General features: G+C 39.5%; 1 protein-coding gene across 3 annotated transcripts; it reads left to right on the forward strand.

The window, feature by feature from the left end:
- The first annotated feature begins 236 nt into the window (after positions 1 to 236).
- LOC117419480 (uncharacterized) lies at positions 237 to 18,309 on the forward strand. Of its 3 annotated transcripts, XM_058985799.1 has the most exons (13): positions 239 to 444; positions 1,199 to 1,288; positions 6,868 to 6,975; positions 7,958 to 8,042; positions 9,739 to 9,800; positions 10,217 to 10,408; positions 10,627 to 10,709; positions 12,244 to 12,356; positions 13,292 to 13,444; positions 15,243 to 15,378; positions 16,999 to 17,074; positions 17,663 to 17,709; positions 17,955 to 18,309. In XM_058985799.1, exons 1-13 carry the CDS (start codon positions 343 to 345, stop codon positions 18,025 to 18,027), a joined length of 1,320 nt encoding a protein of 439 aa, XP_058841782.1. In that variant the 5' UTR covers positions 239 to 342; the 3' UTR covers positions 18,028 to 18,309. The 3 variants fall into 3 exon arrangements, 2 of the variants coding, with proteins under 2 accessions (XP_058841783.1, XP_058841782.1); XR_009307245.1 differs by lacking the exons at positions 17,663 to 17,709; positions 17,955 to 18,309 and adding an exon at positions 15,614 to 15,704 and having other exon boundaries at positions 237 to 444; positions 16,999 to 17,076; XM_058985800.1 differs by lacking the exon at positions 1,199 to 1,288 and having other exon boundaries at positions 238 to 444.
- The last annotated feature ends 1,993 nt before the right edge of the window (positions 18,310 to 20,302 follow it).

Consider the following 20,302-nt stretch of genomic DNA (forward strand, 5'->3'; position numbering starts at 1 on the left):
AAATCCTGATTCCAAACATTAAACTCTTTCACGTTTTATTTTTTGCTATCTTGTGGGTAATTTAAGCCAAGTTCAATCTAATTTACATTCTGTCTAGTGTTGTTATGTAGTACAACAGCTACAGTGTAATCATTAACTGACAGTAGCCGGTGATAATTTATTGAACTGGCAAGCTATACGACTTCTTTGGAAGCAAACCTGACATAGAAAGTGTAAACAACTGGGAGTGCTTGTACATACTGTGCGTTTCTGTGTGGGTGTACGGTCCACCTCAAGAAAAGCTGTAGGGTATTAATCAGATACATATTTAGATTTATATGAGGACAAGCAGCAGTGTTCACAATGACTCCAATTAAAATATCTCAAGTTTTGAAGATTCAGGAAAAGGCCCAGTGCTTTCTACATCAAGCCATAGCAAATGAACGTTCCCGACGGTGGAAGAAGGTATGTTTATGTAGTGCCTGCATTATAGCATAGATTTCATGTGTTTTGGTAGTGTCAAAGAATGACAGAGCTACTTAAAAGTTACAGCTGAAGAAGAAACTTTTGAGGTTTTGAAAGCTAATGTTTGCATATCACAGTTCATCTAATAGACAGTCTCAACTCTTCAAATATGTAAAAAATGTGATAGATTTTTTGTATTCAGCCAGTCTATAAATGCAATGCATCCATATCACAGAAATCCTATTAACAGTGCAATTTGGAGTAAAAAGAAGAGGGGGGGGGGGGGGGGGGGGGGAATCCCATTTCTAATTTTTAAAATGTATAATTTCCTTTTTATTTTGTTTGAGGGAACCAGAGTCAGAGTTGACTTACTACAGATTGTTTAGGCATTTGAATGTATGAATTCATATTTGTGATTTCTTTGCTTCAAGCACAGCAATGTAGATGTGTACAGTGGAAAAATAAATACAGTATTATAATAATAAGCGGTGTGCTCATATATCAGATTTGTGACAGACTCCACCGTCGAGTAATTGCAGCTAAACATGTAAAGGAAACATATAAAAAACACAGTATGGCAAAGCATTACAAATAGAAACAAAAGTAATTCAATACACTTTAATAAAATGTATTTAAAAGAGTACAATAACACACTGGAGCATACCGGTATTTTACTGTATGGAACCAAAACAAAAAATACCATAGGTTTTTATAGATGTACAATAATATGCTTTTCTTCTGCTTCTTATAACAGGTTGTAGATAATTATTCCGACTTGTTTAGATTACTCGACAGAAGAAGTCTCCCAGTTACTTTTAAGCCTGGGCCACACTATGCACAACTGGTAAGAACATATACTGGTTTATGTGTATTCATATATATAGATAGAGAGAGTATATTACAAGCATTACAAGACCACTATTTAATATGTGTAAACCTTTAGGCTGAGTTTCGGGGGACGCTGGTGAGTCGCATCTATCCTTCCCCTATCTTTAATCTCCCTGTCAATCACTCCCCTTCTTTTATATACATCTCTCGTTTCCACTTCCGCTCTCTCTAGAGTTTGTTTGTTTTTTGTATGAGCCGGTAGGCTACCAGTCTATTCTTAGTCTGCATCTACTTCTATATCTTAGCCCAAAGCTATTAAAAAAAATGGGGGGAGCAAGAAGTACCACCCACTTGCAATCCCACTGCCAGCTATTTCACTTCAATCAAGCATGGATATTCCACCCAGTACCTCTCCTCTACTTGATTTCGAAGACAACCCGAGTCCCTCATGGTTTCCAGCTGTCTCTTCTGCTCCAGTTCCAGCAGCAGCTGGCCATTCCTCAACCCCATCACTGTAAGAGATCTGCTCCATTTAATCTGCTCTCAAGCTGCCTCTTCTTCAAAGTCTGGCCTACCAACAAGTTACTTAAATCATTGTTTGATCTCAGAATATCCATTCCAGCACGATCCGACAGGAAATCAACGTTTCTCCTCCTGTGCGATTCCCAGTCAGCTAATCCGGTCTTTCCTACCCCGGAAGCATCAAGAGCCGGCCCCTCCTCTTCCAAGGCGCAGCCCCGTTCATCTGCGCAGTCCATCGCATCCGCAGCCGCTATAGCCACCGCAGCTGTGCCAGCTCTCCAGCCCCCTGCCCAACACCTTCAATCTCGTCGCCAGGCTCCAGTTACTTTCTCTGTTCAATCCAGCCCAAATCTCTCTCTCTCCCCTAATAATAATAATAATAATAATAATAACCTTCTCATGGATCAGCCTGCAGACGAGCCTGCAGCAACTGTTGAGCACGAGTCAGCAGCAACATTATTACTAGGCATTGGTTCGCCTCCCAGTTCTACACACCCCATTCCCTTAGAATCGGAGCAGTGACGTCTGCAGCAAGAGCCGGACTCAGCCAACACGCCATCAAAGTCCTCGGTCACTGGGCCTCATCAGCAGTCAACCTCTACATCAGAACCTCCCCAGCAGACATCGTAACTACCCACCAGTCCCTAGCTAGCTTGCCCGGAGTGGGGACACCCTCTCCGCCCAGTCCACCAGAGGTTTTCTCCTATAAGAAGGGATTTTTTCTTCTCCACAGTTTAGGTCGTCAATACAAACCTCTCTTTGTCTTGTTTATTTTTTCCCCAATTAAGTCTATGTTGTGCAGTGGCTGCAGTCTTTTCTTTTCTATCCTCACAGGTGCGGTTCGGTGGGGGGCAATTTATTTGGGGGTTAGTGACGCTCACTTTCCCCGGCCTCCCTGGGCTATGCCCTTTGAGCTGGAGGTTCTGCGTCGGGCCAGAGGGGACCCCGGCCACACTCTCTATCCTGTTTCCCTATCTAATTTCTAGAGACTCCCTCTCCTTCTCAGCTGTCGACGCGAAGTCTGTCTCGCAGTCCTTCGATCTCATACTAATCTCTCTACTTTTTTCTTTCTAGTTCCAGGACTCCTGTAAGCTCCGCTCCATGATCCAGAGTCCCTCTAACTTTTTCCTTTCAAGGCTCTCCTTCAGAGGTCTGTTCGGTCCCGGTGGATAGGTCCATGCCCAAGTCGCTCAGCTGCAGTGACTCTCTGAGAGTCGGGTCCTCTGTCCCCTCAATCCCTTATGGGTAGCTTTGTTCCCAAATCGCCACGTAAGCGGCTCTCCGCAGAGTGGGGATTCTATCTATGTGTTTTCGGGTCTTGGGTCGCCGGACCAGCCTTCGGCTATGAGGTTCTTCATCGCTGAAAGCAAGACTCCTGTTCTATATCTTATCTCCCTTCAAATATCCTGGCACTCTCCGAGCTGTCATGAAGCATTACACTACTCACCATTGCCCTGTGAAATTATATATATATATATATATATATATAGTACTGTGAAAAAGTATTTGCCCCCTGTCTGATTTTCTGCATTTTTGCACATTTTTCACATTGTATTTGGTCAGATTTTTTTGTAGGTTGTAGTAGTCTATAGAGGGAGTCTATAGAAAAAAATGACACCAAAGTTTGGTGCTTCTTTCATTTGTTTGGCGTGCAAGGCAATCAAACATGCAATCTTCAGGTGTGAAAAAGTTATTGCCCCCCCTAGTTAACTCAACCCATTTAAAGGGATAATTAGGGTCAGCTGTTTGAGTACTTTGGTTAACAAACAGGCCTAATTTGGGCTAGCCCTGCCCAATATAAATCTGACTAACTTTGGCCCTTACCATCAGAGTGAAGTTGTCAGCACACAGGTTCTAGAGGCACATCATGCCATGGACAAAAGAAATTCCTGAAGCCCTCCAGAAAAAAGTTGTTGATGCCTATCAGTCTGGAAAGGGTTACAAAGCCATTTCTAAGGCTCTGGGGCTCCACCGAACCACAGTCAGAGCCATATTGTCCAAATGGAGAAAGTTTGGGACAGTAGTGAATCTTCCCAGGAGTGGCTGTCCTGCCAAAATCTCTCCAAGAGCAAGGCGTAAAATCATCCAGGAAGTCACAAAGAACCCTAGAACAACATCCAGCGATCTGCAGGCCTCTCCGCCTTGGCTAAGGTCAGTGTTCATGACTCCACCATCAGAAAGACACTGGGCAAAAATGGGATTCAAGGCAGAGTAGCAAGGCGGAAACCATTGCTCACTAAGAGTTTGAATGCTCATCTCAAGTTTGCCAAAAAGCACCTGGATGATCCTCAAGAGTTCTGGAACAACGTTCTATGGACAGATGAGTCAAAAGTGGAACTTTTTGGCCGACATGGGCCCCGTTATGTCTGGCGAAAACCAAACACTGCATTCCACAGTAAGAACCTCATACCAACGGTCAAGCATGGTGGTGGTAGTGTCATGGTTTGGGGATGTTTTGCTACATCAGGACCTAGACGCCTTGCCATCATTGAAGGAACCATGAATTCTGCTCTGTATCAGAGAATTCTACAGGAGAATGTCAGGCCATCCGTCCGTGAGCTGAAGTTGAAGCGCAGCTGGGTCATGCAGCAAGACAATTATCCGAAACCCACAAGCAAGTCTACATCAGAATGGTTGAAGAACAAGAAATTTAAAGTTTTGGAATGGCCTAGTCAAAGTCCAGACCTAAACCCCATTGAGATGTTGTGGCAGGACCTGAAATGAGCAGTTCATGCTCAAAAACCCACAAATGTCACTGAGTTGAAGCAGTTCTGCATGGAAGAATGGGCCAAAATTCCTCCACGGCACTGTGAGGGACTAATCAATAACTACAGGAAGCGTTTGGTTGCAGTTATTGCTGTTGAAGGTGGCGAAACCAGTTATTGAGTCTAAGGGGGCAATTACTTTTTCACAGGGGGGCATTGGGTGTTGCATAACTTTCTTTAATAAATAAATGAAATATGTATCAAATTGTTGTGTTATTTGTTCACTCAGGGTCCCTTTTATCTAATATTAGGTTTTGGTTGAAGATCTGATAACATTCAGTGTCAAAAATATGCAAAAATGCAGAAAATCAGACAGGAGGAAAATACTTTTTCACGGCACTGTATATATATATATATATATATATATATATATATATATATATATATATATAGTAACAGAGCGGGCACTCACTCTGGTTCGTTGCCCCTTTAAAAATGACTCAAGACACAAAACTGAAGGTTTTGAAAGCGCTAATGCTCTATTTTTAATAAACAAACAAAAACAAAACCTAACTCTGTTCGGAGTACTACCTAAACTGAACAGGAACTTATTCTAGTAAGCCGGACAGCTAAGCTGTTTACCAGCTAAAAACACACAGTTTTAAAGAAAAACAGAAGGTACACACAGTTACCTTTTTTTAGTACGATGAGCACACCATCAATCGGGCTCTCCACACAGCAGCAGCCCTGAGCAGACTGACTGCTCTCCTTTAATACCCTGCACCTGGCTCTAATCTACAATGATAGCCAGGTGCAGGTGATAATTAACAATACAACAATAATTAACAAAAACAAAAAATTAGCTCATGTTTTTAGGCAGGGAGGATATTAACGCCCTGCCTGCTGTGCTACTATATATATATATAATACCACCAATGTTTGTTTTCAAACACAAATGTTGGGATATGGGTGAAGGCTATATTTGCATGCTGAGCCATTCAGAACAAAGGCACTGTAGTAGTGATGTGAAAATGCCATATTCGTCTAGAAGATTATACTTCACCTATGACCCATATTTGACGGTCTCGTAGTTTATGACGTCACATAAACCCTAGATGGAATTATTTTCCTGCAACTCACTGAAGCCCATATATATATATAAACATATGCAAAACGTATATATATGTATATATATATATATATATATATATATATATATATATATATATATATATATATATATATATATATGTTTTGCATATGTTTGATGTGGAGTATATAGCCAGTCTAACACAAGATTTCCAGATGAATTCTGACATCGTGCTGTTTCTTGTAGAGTGTATGATCCATTCACCTGGACTACAGTCATGTGTCTGTCCCCCGTCCCCCGTCCCCCATCCCCCTTGCCCCCAGCACCAATGTTTATCATAGTAGCACATTTCTTTTTTCGAAGACTTTTATAGCTGCAGTTAATCCCAGCAATATTACTAAACAACACTTGTGCATAATAAATGAATGAATAAAAAAATCCTTCACTGGTTATTAAATGCAACAGTGTTTTAAAGTGCTTTCCACAGGAATTTGTTTCTCTTACAAAATTACAGAGGCCTTAAAAAGGATAAATGACTGCCACCTCCAATGACTGGCCTGCACTATATCCTTATTACTGGAGTCATTTACATGCATCCATGGTTACTGTGTAAATATTACATATCAAGTTGCAATTACTATATCTCAGTTTGGTTTACCACTGCCATAATATGTCACTTCTAAACATATTATTGCATATTTCATGGCATACAGTTTAGTATATTTAAGCACACTGTGGAGTGTTAGTATCAACCTATACCCTGCATGCTGGGGATTCATCCTGGATTGCATCAACTGTCTATCTGTGGTTATCCTGGGATTGCCACTAAAAATAAGTACCATAGTTGATGCAAAGTAAGTGAAATCTCTGGTTTACTAAATGTAAAGGTTGATCAAATCAACCCCTTAATCAGTTCCACTATATATTAGCAGTGACACACGCCTGCAACCACACATGAAGCCCTATCAGCAAAACTGGTTCACACCGAACTGACAAAACTTGAATATGTTTTAAATGTTCCCAATCAGTCCTCAGTCAGACTAAAATTGAGACTTGGTAATGAATTTCAGTGTTTTCAGGTCACCTGCTCTTCATTTCCTTCCTCTAATCCCTTTGTGGCATGAGAAATCCAATTGCAAAAGCTGTAGTTTGAGCTGACAAAAGGCCTAATCCTTATACCAATGCTTCATGTAACATAAACAACACTGACCTATTTTTTTATATCATAAAATAAATATAAATGAATTAATCCAAGTCCTTTGTTTGGTACATCAACAGCTGTATGAGTGCTATTTCCATTCAGGGATGGCTTTCCAAAGTCTGAATCAACACAAAGAAGCTGTTCACCAGTACACCAAAGCAATCCAAAGTGTATCAGTACCAAAGGTAAAAATATATATATATAAGTGACTTATTACTTTATGATGAGATTTTACTATTATATAAGAAGTAACACATGATTTTATCACATCATTGGTTGGCAGTTGCTATCGTCTTTTGTAATGACCCTCTATTTACACATGTGGTTGTGTATGTTTATAGTAAATTGGTTATAATTGATGAGTATTTATTTATTTTTATTTTTTTATAAAAAAATTAGTCGTTGCCAATTATTTTTTATTATTTTCTCCCCAATTTGAAATGGCCAATTATTCACCGCTACCACCCCTGCGCTGACTCGGGAGGGCGAAGACGAACACACGCTGTCCTCCAAAGCATGTGCCGTCAGCCGACTGCTTTTTTGCACACTGCAGACTCATCATGCAGCCACCCAAGAGCTACAGCGTCGGAGGACAACGCAGCTCTTGGGCAGCTTACAGGCATGCCCGCAGGCGCCCGGCCAGACTACAGGGGTCGCTGGTGCACGGTGAGCCCAGGACACCCTGGCCGACCTAACCCTCCCTCCCCCCGGGCGGCGCACGGCCAATTGAGCGCCGCCCCCTGGGAACTCCCGTCCTCGGTCGGCAAAGGAATAGCCTGGACTCGAACTCACGACGTCCAGACTATAGGGCACATCCTGCACTCCACGCGGAGCGCCTTTACTGGATGCGCCACTCGGGAGCCCCAATAAGTAATTTTTGAATGCGTATTTTGTATTTATAAATGTACTATGTAGCAATATGTATATGTATTTATTCATTGGCACTCAAACTGTCTCCATTTTTTAAATGTTTACACCTGGTTGTGCATATGAGTACCTGCACTTATTTGTTGAGAATTTCACCCCTGGTTAGAACTGATGCTGAACACTGAAAACCATTTATTGCTTAACTGCTGTGTTTACGTGTGATTATGTAGTTATCCACACAGCTGCTTTTTATATTCGTGACATTACTGCTAATAGATGTGGCTCCCATTTCTCCCGCAGAATGGCTGTCTGTCTGGCTGTCATTCCAGTTCCTGCCTTCACACGCCATTATTTACAAGGAGAGCATATGCATATGCAAAATGTGGTAAGGCCGCATAAACCTCTTTCAGGGTTACATGGAGTCAATTGTTATTGAACAGGCATGCAATATTACCTACATAGATATATTCAAATTGTCCTAAGTAAATACCGTACATTACATTTCTGTAGATTTTTACACTACCATGATTGCAATAAAGAGTTATATTTTTCACATGTGAAATACTAACTACAGTGTTGAAAAGAGCAGGAGTTATGAGACAATGTAAATATCGTGCCAGACACATTTGTATGGGTTAAAGCTGTATGAATAGCTTTTGTTTCTGCTTAAGTCATTATTTACCAGGCTTTCTAAACAATGTCCTTTTCTATCACTGGGTCTGTGTCTGAGAAGATTCCTAAAAGCTGAAGTGAGGTGGTTTAGAAATGATTACCAGTACAAGGAATGGGGAACTGTCATTTCTACCTCCTCATAAACGCTTAGCTTGTAAATGGAAAATCTCAAGATCTGTTTCAGAGGAGATATTGCATTTGCACACACCTATTGGGTCTTGCTTGTCTAAAAGTGGATGGGCTGATCTATATTTAATGTGGTTATCTTGTGGTGATGTAGAGTTTATTCTGTCATACAAGTGTGGAAAGCTTCCTTCCTTGACCTGACTTTCATACTTTCTATGTGCCACTGCAATTGGTCTTCCCTGTGGATGACATGGGTTGTAGTGTTATTTATCTGCAATGCTGAAAGACAAATTCAATTTGACATTTAAGTCACGCTACTTTTTGCAGTAGGCATCCCCTGGTTCCTGTCCAAGATAGACAGATCGTTTATTCAAAGCAAATTTTGCAAAGAAACTTGCCCTGTTTTCATCAGCGTCCAGGGAATGTGTATGCACAATGCACAATAGATTTGCAACATTTCACTTCTCACACAAATAAACATAAGATGATCTTTTCCTAGCAGCTGAAAAAGCAAGCCTTTTCTACATATTCAGTAAAAACATATATTTTTTTTAATGCATTTTAAAACTTTTTTTGTCTTATAACTAGTAGTAACTTAATACAAATAAAGACCTGGAACATCACCTGCATCTGCTGTACTTCAGATACATACAATAAATATAAAAAGCTCAAAACGTACTATGGAAAGAAAAACCCTGTCTGTTTTGGCAGGTTTCACAGACCCCGATTAGCTCTACCTGTAATAAAGGTAGTCATGGCCGTCACTAGCTATGAGAACACTGAGGTTGTGTCCTTGGTTGTTTTTTTGCATCATCAATGCTGATGCTCATGTAAAAATTCTGCTAACGTACAAAAGACTCCTTCATTTTCTCTGTTGGTTTGCCGTGTAACATAGATTTGGAGGTTGAATAGTAAATACCAAGCAGTAAATAGTAAATACTGCCAGCTAAGCTTGAAACCTAAGTTCGATAGAATGTCAGCTCTGGTTATGACGCTGAAGGTAGTGTACTATTTTTTTGTCTGTAAGACCAACCATCAATGTATTATCAAAGGCCACCTACTACCATAACCAGGCAATGTTATCTGGGATATTACTGTAATTTGAAAATATAATTTACTCCCCATATACTGTATATTACGCCTGATTAAGAAGCCTTGGTATATATAGATAGATAGATAGATACATTCATACATACATGTGTGTGTGTGTGTGTGTGTGTGTGTGTGTGTGTGTATATACATGTGCATTCTAACATTGTTTCTCTGTACAACACTATTCCTAGGGGAATTGAAGAATGCCCTGAAAGATGCTGAAAAGGCTGTCGTTTTAGACAGTTTCAATCCTGTAAGTTGGTTACCCTTATTTAAAACTGAGTCAACAATCATGCAGTCATTTAGGATTATATCATAACCGAGGATTAATCCTTTTATAATATCTGAAATCTGAGGAGACAGTTGTTTGTCTTACCTTTCAATATCCAGTGTGACCCAAAGCACTAAGTAGATTTGGATAGCTAATATGCGATTAGGTTTAACATTTTGTAATTTCAATTCCTTTAGGAATTCTAATCATCTCATAAACCATTGTGTACAATACAAGAAGCCTCGATTTTGTCTGAAGAATATTGTGTGTTTTATTCAACATGATAATTAAGGTTCATTTAAAAAAGTTTAAAAAGGTAAATGTGTACAGTAAGTTTGCAGTTGCCATGATTTCCTTTAATTGAAATGAAATGTTCAGATTTTCTGTTAACACCATAGGCTGTTTACTGTGTAAGAGCTCTGGTCTTCAGTACTATGGGAGAAATGAAGAGGGCTGTGCTGGATTTAAACTGTGCTCTTAAACTCAACCCTTCACTTGCCTGTGCACTGATATTACGAGGGACACTCACAGGACTATTAGCAGAAGGCAGTTGGAATGCATTTGATATGAAGAACAAAGATCACAAGAAGGTTATTCTTTTATTTAAATACTAGACTCGTCGACCTAGTGCAGTAAAACAGGAATTACTCTGACTATATTCAGTATTGTAAACTACTGTAGGTCTGCACTCATTTTTTTATTCAGCATCAGTAAAACTTGTAACCATTTTGATAGCCATTTTGAGAATGAGGCCCTTGAGGCTTTCAGATTTACATTCAATTTAATTGACAAATCTCTTTTTTTATAGGCTCTGGAAATGCATCAGGACGCAAATGTTTTCCAGGATTTGGCGGATTTCAAAAGCCCACAAATCGGTGAATTCTACAACAGGTGAGCCTGTTCTGTATATCATTATCTACCCAGTATGTACAATCTTACGGCTGCAATATATTATGTTGATACCATATTATTGAACGCGAGGGTCAGAAAAGTATACTGTAACAAAAATGATCTGCACATGAATGTGTAGAACTGCCCCATTTATACTTAAGACCCGAGTCATCACAGTGCCCCAAAAATATTAGCTACATTACAATTCACTACAGCACCTTGAAATTATTAAAAATAAATAAATAAATAAATAAATAAAACGGTTGTGAAACTGTTGTTGTGTTAGCCCCAAGATCACTGAATTATAGTTTTAAGAAGGAGAGGAACTTGAACAAGTATTGACACGAAGGCTTTTCTCATTTGAATACATGGTTTTCTGGTGTGGCTTAGGGACTGAGTAGAGTTTACAGTATGTTTAATTATAGAATGTTTGTTGACATTTCCTTCCCAGGGAGAAGGAAATGTCAGCAAGATTAATTAAAGTAAACAATGCTTTGGGTGTTATCCTAGTTTGTTTGACACAATCATAAAGAAAATACCCCCAACCCCAAGCAGTGATACATGCAGTTGTATCTTGGTTACCTGTATACAAAACTACAGTGAATCGACAGTGGCATGTTAAATGCATATTCATTTTAACAGGTAAGGGATATACTGAATTTTACAAATTGCACATGGTAGTTTAAAGATAGTGTACAGTATTCCCCAGAGGGCCTTCCAAAGAAGGAATTCTGGCATGTGGATGATAATTGATCATGACATTTTCATGAAATTTTGAAATGCTAAATGTAGGTGTACTTACTCTTTTCTCATGATAAAACCAGTTTACATGTCACTCCCCATGGCATGCTATTTCTGTGTAGAGCTTGCAAATTTAGCATATCAAGGATATAAGCACTTACCTTATCATTAAAAAAATCAAAAACTGATTTTTTTATTGTCAAGCATTCAATGCACAGCAACACATTTATAGGTATTTTAAAAATGTAAAGCATGACCTACAAATCTCCTGCACTTCTATAGAGTACCTGGAATATTCTCCCAGGATCTCTTTTCAAATAAGTTTGAAGTACATGGGCTGCTTAGCAACAAGTGCATACAATAATTGCAGTCTGATACAACCACTTTTAATTTCTTTTAAATTCTAGACCAGAGTTATAAAACTTTTTTTTTTTTTTAGAACCTTGAGATGAAAATTATTTTATGAACTTGCTATATTCTAAATCAAGCTGTTGAAATCTAACAAGTTTCAATCATTTTCTGAGTAATCCACAAAATTTGTGTTATGAATACAAGTTTTGAGGAATACAACACTGCAGTTCTTTAATTATTTAAAAAGACATAAATACAAAAATGGACCGCAACATTGACATTTTATAATGTTTTTGCAGAACGTCACAAAAACATTTCAGTTGGCATTGTGCCTTATACAAGTTTAAAGTATAGTAAAGCATAGCAAAGCTCAACCAAATCACATTGCCAGTAATTATAGTTTTAATTATAGTTTTCAGTGTCACTTTTAAAACTCTGGTAGGTTCTTGTGGTGTCTGAATGTTCCCCACACTGTGATTGAGGTGGATTTCTTGTCTGGATCGTCTTTCAATGCCAGCCTCCCAGGAAGACCCAACGGAACACCTTCTGCTTCAGGTATTGCTGTTTCACATTCCATTCTTATAATACTGGACCTTTTGACTGCAGTAACATTGATAACATACAAAAAACAACAATGGCAACCTGACAGTGTTAGCTTTATGATCTTGTTTGATTAAATATGCAAGTGAATTACATCGTAATGTATCTAGGTTTTCAGAGAGTTTTAAAACTAAGATGACTGGTGGTTTACAGCACATTGGACTTATTAGAGAGTCCAATATGCTGGGAGTGTGCATGATGGTCTTAATATTGAATACAGGGAGGTGGCGTAATTACTTATGATCACTTTATACTGCCGTTAATAGGTGCAAATCAGAATTGTAAAAAGTGGCCTTAGTTCTAAGTACTACTGGATTTGAGGTGCAATAGAACTACACTACCTGTACCTGTATCATTGTAACATATGTGTTCTGTGGCCTCCATCGTTGTCTTTGAAATGTTACAGTGTTTACTGCACCAAGGCCAAAAACACATGTGACAGAATCTGATTACTGGAACTGGCAGATGTTTTTTTTTATTACTCTATGTAATGTGAAAGACGATGATAGAAATGTACTCATAAATGTGTTTGTTATGAAAAGATAGCATGGTTGGGATTGTCTCATTTGTGAGCACTAATGAATATTTTTTTTAAGCACATATAGCAGCACCACCAACAATAACAATGACCCCATTTCAAAAGTGCATATTGCAGAATTCATATTTGAATAATTAGAAACGTTACTGTGGGCCTTAACTTTGTAAATTAATGTAAACATGGGTACATTTTGGTCATGCATTAATGTTGTATTTATGAATGTAGGTGATACTTATTACCATATTAGAGCACCATTTTATATTTCTTACATCATATAGTTTTTGTCGATTCACTTTTCCTTTGTTTTAACAGTATTTCTCCTTTTCTTTTTTACTAAAATATGTATTGGTAGTATTAAACAATACTCCAAAAAATAGCTACATTCAAAGCCAGCAGAGGGACCCATTTCGCTGTGGCACACCTGCCTGTTACCGTGACGACAGTAGACTGGAAAGAAGATCAGCTTACGGATCAGCACTGAGGAAGTATTCAGCAGACATGAAAGGCAGTGCATTATTAACAGAACCTTATTTTTGGGAAAACACATTTCTTTCCTTTAATTGTTCTTTAATTCTTTTAATTTGCTTCCACTAATGAAACTGCAACGGTAGTGGCAGACAAAATAATGGAACTAAACTAACAACAGAGTGTACAGGACAACCTCCACACCAGAAGGGCCCCTTTGGTGTTGAAGCGAATCCCTCTTACTGCTTTCATTATTGAAACAACAAAAGGTGTTTGTACACTGGTATGGAATGGATATCCAAAAGTGTTTAATACACACGTGTTTGACACCCTCCAAAAGCAGAACAGTGTAATGCAATTTAGAACGCATAATACCATACCACAAGTTTCTCAGAATAATACAAAGAAGAATTGGAAAAAAGGAGATCTGGACAGGCTCACAACCGTCTCGTCAATGACCAACTATTCCACTAGGAGAACTGAAGAAAACCCTTAACTAGTACAACACATAGTAGAGCATGTAAAAACATTTAGATTTTATTGGGACCTATATTACGGTATAGTAAATCATAATATAGTAAACACAAACAATGCTAAACTCAATTAGATTAATAAAAAGAAATGATGATTGGGAGTTTAGATGGTGCAGTGTGGGAGGTACTGTTTCCTGTAGTATATATGATGAAACATTGAGCTTATTTACTCTGTTATGATTAATAACACTGTTTTCTGCCAATACTAAATTCACATGAGAATGGGGCCGTTCAGATCATTTATATACATTTAAAAATAGATATAAATCACATTAGTATCCATTTCATTGATATCAGACCATTTTACTATGTTTTGTACTTCAAATTGCTGACTGTAACACATGACTTGTTTCTTGGAATCAGCTACTCACAGATGTCTGATGAAAATGCTTTAAACTGCCTGTGACGCAGAGGAATGTTTAACAAAAACAGAAATCTTTAATAATCTGGCATTGCTCATACTGCCTAATCTAATACTTAGTTGCTACGGATTGGTATGTATTTCTAAGATGTGATGTGGAGACAGCCACTGTACAGGAAGTGCAGTCACTGAGCATGCCATGGGGAATGGTAATCGCATCACGCTGTCAGCACTTCCCAGTGTGACACTGCTTACTGCCTAAAGAAATGCTGAGGAGTGGAAGTAAACAATAAATCGCTTGAAAACTTCTGTCAATCCTGCTGCCCTAGCTGGAGGCTGGCAGCACGCCGTGGGTGTAAACCACTCTGGAACACTCCAGGGGACTGGTTTAGAACATTCACATATTACTGACCGTGTCTTATGGGAGAGTACTACTCTGCACCAACCAGAATTCACAATACCCCATTTTAAATCAGTGCATACCCGTCATTTTTGTTTTTCAAAAAGTTTCACAAACAAGAAAGATAGAAGTCCAAATTCAAGTTGTCTTGGGATATGGCCAATACTTATTAAAGGCAAATACGATCAACAGTCATTCAGGGAAGGGCCAACAACACCCCAAATCGAACAGATACCTGCATACAAACGGTTTTATACCATTGCTGATGCACAGCAAAGTGTAGTGAAGCATTGGCACACACAAAGCAATGCACAGTAAAAGCACAGGGAAAGCAAGGTCCTGTAAATTGTGTTACGTTGAAAATTTACAACAGTATACATTTTAAAGGCCTTGTCAAAACACACAGCTTACACACAAAAGGGACTTTTGCAAATGTTTTCATAAGTTTTTTTCTAGTCTTGCTGTGTAACTTATGATTGTGTGTTAAAGATTACAGATGTAACTATCTGCTACCAATGTGATCTGTATCTAATGTGATCTGTAGATACTGGGATATCTGCCAGAATTCTTCAGTTGACCAAGAGTGCTGTTGCTTGGTCTGAACGGAGGGCGGCTTCAGCTTCTGCTCACATGGAATTTCAGAGCAACACAAAACCAAAATCTGTGGCATCTTTAAGAAGGTATGAAACATTTAAATGGCCTATTCTTTATGGTGATAAAACAGAATAAAACCCTGCAGTCTAAGGTGTATATATATATTTATATATATATATATATATATATATATATATATAAAGAGGAAATTGTCTAAGTCAGTTGAACTCATGGTTCTGTATAAAGTATAGTATACCTCTTTGGGGTCTTTGGGCAGAATCCTTTATTCCTCTATAGCCAGAAGCTTGTTTTCTGTCACAGATAAGCAATTGCAGCTTTTTCTTGAGACATACCAAGATTTGTGGAGTCTGGACTGTATATCATGCCTTCAGCTGAGTGAAAAACAGAAATTGTGAGTATGACAGAGTCACTTGTGCTGAGATATAAAAAGATAAATGCACCGTATTAGCTGTCTCAATTTATTATAAACGTCAAAGCATCCTGTGTATAAAACTGTGATATGAACACTATGAATACAGTACATTTTACAGGTATGGTTTACATATGTCTATTTATTATACTATATATATATATATATATATATATATATATATATATATATATATATATATATATATATATAATTATTATAATGCAAACATATAAAGAGAAAAAGGGAGTTCTGCTGAGCTGGCAAGAATTGTCTGTCTGTGCAAAGCCGGTTATCTGGAATGTTATTAATCTGAACATTTTAAAGACTAAACATGAATTGTGTAAATTTAAAGAAATGCAATTTGATTTAATGAGAAACTGACTTTATATGTGCACCCTGATGTTAATATTATTTAAAGTTTGGTGTTGTTTTATTGAAGAAAAAAGAATTATATGGTACAGCAACCATTCTTTAAAGGTAATCTTTTAACTCAGAGAATTAATGGTCTTTAACTATTAGCATTTGTCTTCTGCCATTTAATGTAGTGTGGAAACTAGGCTTGCTAAACAAATTAAAGGAGATCAAAAATGACCATTGAAATGCAGTCATGATTGATAGCCAGTTTGAATGATATAATCTAATGGGGTCAAATGTGGAAAGGTCCTCACATTAGTAAAGCTAGTTAAATGCCACTGTCATTGCAGGTTACGGCATACTGAAAAATAAAAAAACAGCTCTGAGCCACATAGCCTTCACGAGGAGAATCCCTGCTCTGTTCAACCTTTCAAAAAATGAAGGTCTTTGGGCTGAAGGATTGATTTAACCTTACTTTCTGTTTCATTGTGTATTTAAGTGATAACTAACAGACACCACAAGCGTACAAAGAAATAAAAATGGAGAAACTAAGCAGATGTTTATTTCCAAGGACTCCTGTCAGTTACAGCAATATACAGCATAGACGGGACAATTAATGACCTTCAGACCCTCTTAAATCAGTTAAACAATTAACCATTATGCTCTCTACATAGAAGGTTTTCCTTCCTTTCTTGCATTTTGTTTTACATGGGAATGGCAACGTACTATTTCAAAATAATCCCCAGTCACATCAAGGGAACTGTCTGGTATAACTACTTGACATGGCTGCCTTTTATTTGTCATCAGGCAATCATTTTACATACTGAAGGAAGCTTAATAGCAGCTTTCTATAAAATTCAGACAGACATCTGATTATCTTAGAAGGAATCTAAACAAATGGAATACACTTGGCTTTCAGGAGAACCGGCTCTTCCGTGCTGCAACTAAGGAAACAGGAAGTTCAATCAAAGATATTATCTGAAGTGGGCATAACAGTAAGTTACAAAAGAAAAACATTTACCATACTCTGCTCTGCTAACACACTATATGCTAAAATGCCAAGTTTGTATATTTTCATATTCACACATACCAGTAACATATATGTTTTTGATTATAAAACAGTCTGTTCAGTTTTTTAAAAAATTGTTAAAGCACAATTATGAAAATATTTAACAACACAAACACCCAAACTGTTCACACTATTTGGACATGTTCTAAAAAATTCTTAAGTTCATACCATCTATAGCTATATAGTTAACACTTTAGTTTATGGATCCCATTATAAGTTATTACAAGCAATCTAAAAACAGGTTATTAATTATGATATTAACAATTATAGAATATGGTTAGACATAATAAGACTATTATTATACATTTTTGACATTTCTTTTTTTTTTCTTTGCTGTTGTTTACAATCGCTTATAACCACTTACAACAGATCCTTAAACTAAAGTGTTACACTATATGTCCTTTACTGGATATACACCAATTTCATTTTCTTTTTGTATTGGGGGTGTTTTATCAGTTAAAACCGAAAATCAGAAGTCCTATTTATATGGTACTAAAAGCGTTTGCTTTTGCAGGTTTTTCAAGCTATAAATCTCTGTGATGCTCCAAGGATGTATTATAAGTAAGTTTTCAAAGTCTGTTTTTAAGGTGTGTTTTGAAATAATACATAACTTAATAAATTTAAGTTTAATTCAAGAATGAATTACCATAATTGTTATTTTTGTATATGTTACATGAAGACACTGATAAATACTTCTATAATATATGTATACATTTTGTAATATAATTCATACAAGATGTCTTTCTGTTTCATTATATTTATTGTGCTAAACAGCTGACTAGTTTTTTCTTTCTTTTCTGCTACAGACCTTGGAAAGGAGATAAACTTCCAGTTACTGAGTTGCCTATAAAGCCACCATTGAAAGTGTTTAAAGTATAAATATTCTTCATACAATAGAGATGAAACACCAAGGCAACTATGAAAACTAGACAGGAGAAATAGCTATGAACTGGAAATGCTACTGTGAAATCATTGTTTTAAGAGAAAACTAATGGTCTGAGCAATTACTTGTAGACAGAAATGTTGGAATTTTGCTCTTTTGTTCATTGCTAAATATGGTCTGCAGTGTCCTATATACTGTATTGTTCTATATATCTATGTAGAAAGTTTTGACCTTTATTAGTGCACACTGAAAAATAAATCAACTCTGTGTAACAACTACATATTTTGAAAAACATAAATAAAAAGTTTGTTTCCTGACAGTTGAAACAATTAGAACACCAAGACATGTGACTTCACAAAAAACACAGGTACAGGTACATGTTGATGAATAGAAGGCATTGTTAAAGCTACAGTATCATGGCACCCTGTGGCAGTCTGGCTCGCAGTGGTGACGTCACGGACCAGGAATTAGAAACCAAAACAATGGTTGGGCGGTTAAAGCGTATTTATTAATAAACAAAAATAAAATATTTAAACAAAACACAAAACAAAAGGGCACGAGGGCCAAACGAATGAACAAACAAACAAGTAAGTGATGTGCTGGGAAATCCAGCACGTCTTAGCAATTGTTTTTCTAAATGTGGCTTTCTCTCTCCGCTCTCCCGTACTCTCCTCTACACTCTCAACCTAGAATGCAGAGAGCTGCAGGCTTATATACTCTGGCCGAGGGATTAACCAGTTGGTAATTATCTTATTATCCCTCGGCCAGAGTCTGCACGCGTTTGGTAAGGATGCATGACTGTCAGCTAGTTAAATAATCAGTAGCTGATCAGCCATGCATCCTCACGGGGTTTTTAAATATAATAACAAAAGACGCGGCGCTTTTACCCGCGCCGCAAACAAAAATACAAATAATAATAACTAGGGGCGGGACACTCCGCCACACATGCCCCCCCTTGTGCGCAGCACACATGGCCTTTTCGGCCACCTCCCCCCTTAGTCCCCAAAGTCCCGGTCAGCAGTCCCGGCGCAGGAACAGGGGCAGCAACGGGCCAAAGGTGGCGGCCACGGTGGGATGTCCTCCTCCCACCCAAACAGCCGTAGTGTTCCAATGGCCCGCGCACCGGCCAGCTCCTCTGGCCAAAAAATTTTTGGGGGTGGTCTCCAGACCTGCCCCCCCTTCTTCATGGCCGACAGCTCCCCTCCGTGGGGCTCTGGCCACCCTTTCTCCTGCAGCGAAATTGCTGCGGGGGAAGCTGGTCTCCTGACCTCCCCCCCCTTCTTCATGGCTGACAGCTGCCCTTCACGGGGCTCCAGCCACAGTATTTCCTGCCGCGAAAGTGCGGCTGGGGAAGCTGGTCTCCTGACCTCCCCCCCCTTTTCCATGGCTGGCAGCTCCCCTTCGTGGGGCTCTGACCACATGATCTCCGGCCGCGAAAGTGCGGCTGGGGGAGCTGGTCTCCTGACCTCCCCCCCTTTCTTCATGGCCGGCAGCTCCCCTCCGTGGGGCTCCGACCACAGTGTAGTGACCCCAGGCGAAGCAGGATCCCTGGCGACCCCAGGCAAAGCAGGATCCCTGGCGACCCCAGGCGAAGCAGGATCCCTGGCGACCCCAGGCGAAGCAGGATCCCTGGCGACCCCAGGCGAAGCAGGATCCCTGGCGACCCCAGGCGAAGCAGGATCCCTGGCGACCCCAGGCGATGTGGAACAGGCAGCCCCAGGCGATGCGAGGCAGGCATCCCTGGGTGGTGCGAGGCAGGGCAGGAGCAGTCCTTCCCATGACGGTGGATGTGGAACCAGCAGGTATTCACCCTCTGCTGGTGGAGGTGGGAGGGGAAAGCAGTCCTCCCACAGCGGCTGAGACGGAACCAGCAGGTATTCACCCTCTGCTGGTGGAGCTGGGAGTGGCAAGCAGTCCTCCCACGGCGGCTGAGGCGGAACCAGCAGGTATTCATCCTCTGCTGGTGGAGGTGGGAGGGGCAAGCAGTCCTCCCACGACGGTTGAGGCAGAACCAGCAGGCATTCATCCTCTGCTGGTGGAGGTGGGAGGGGCAAGCAGTCCTCCCACGACGGTGGAGGCGGAACCAGCAGGCATTCACCCTCTGCTGGTGGAGGTGGGAGGGGCAAGCAGTCCTCCCACGACGGTGGATGTGGAACCAGCAGGCATTCACCCTCTGCTGGTGGAGGTGGCGGAGGCAGAGGCAGCTCTTGCTGCTCTGCTCCTGGTGATGGTGGAGACAGAAGCAGCTCCTGCTGCCCTGCTCCTGGTGGT

Source organism: Acipenser ruthenus, chromosome 14 (assembly GCF_902713425.1).
Source record: "Acipenser ruthenus chromosome 14, fAciRut3.2 maternal haplotype, whole genome shotgun sequence".
NCBI lineage: Eukaryota > Metazoa > Chordata > Actinopteri > Acipenseriformes > Acipenseridae > Acipenser > Acipenser ruthenus.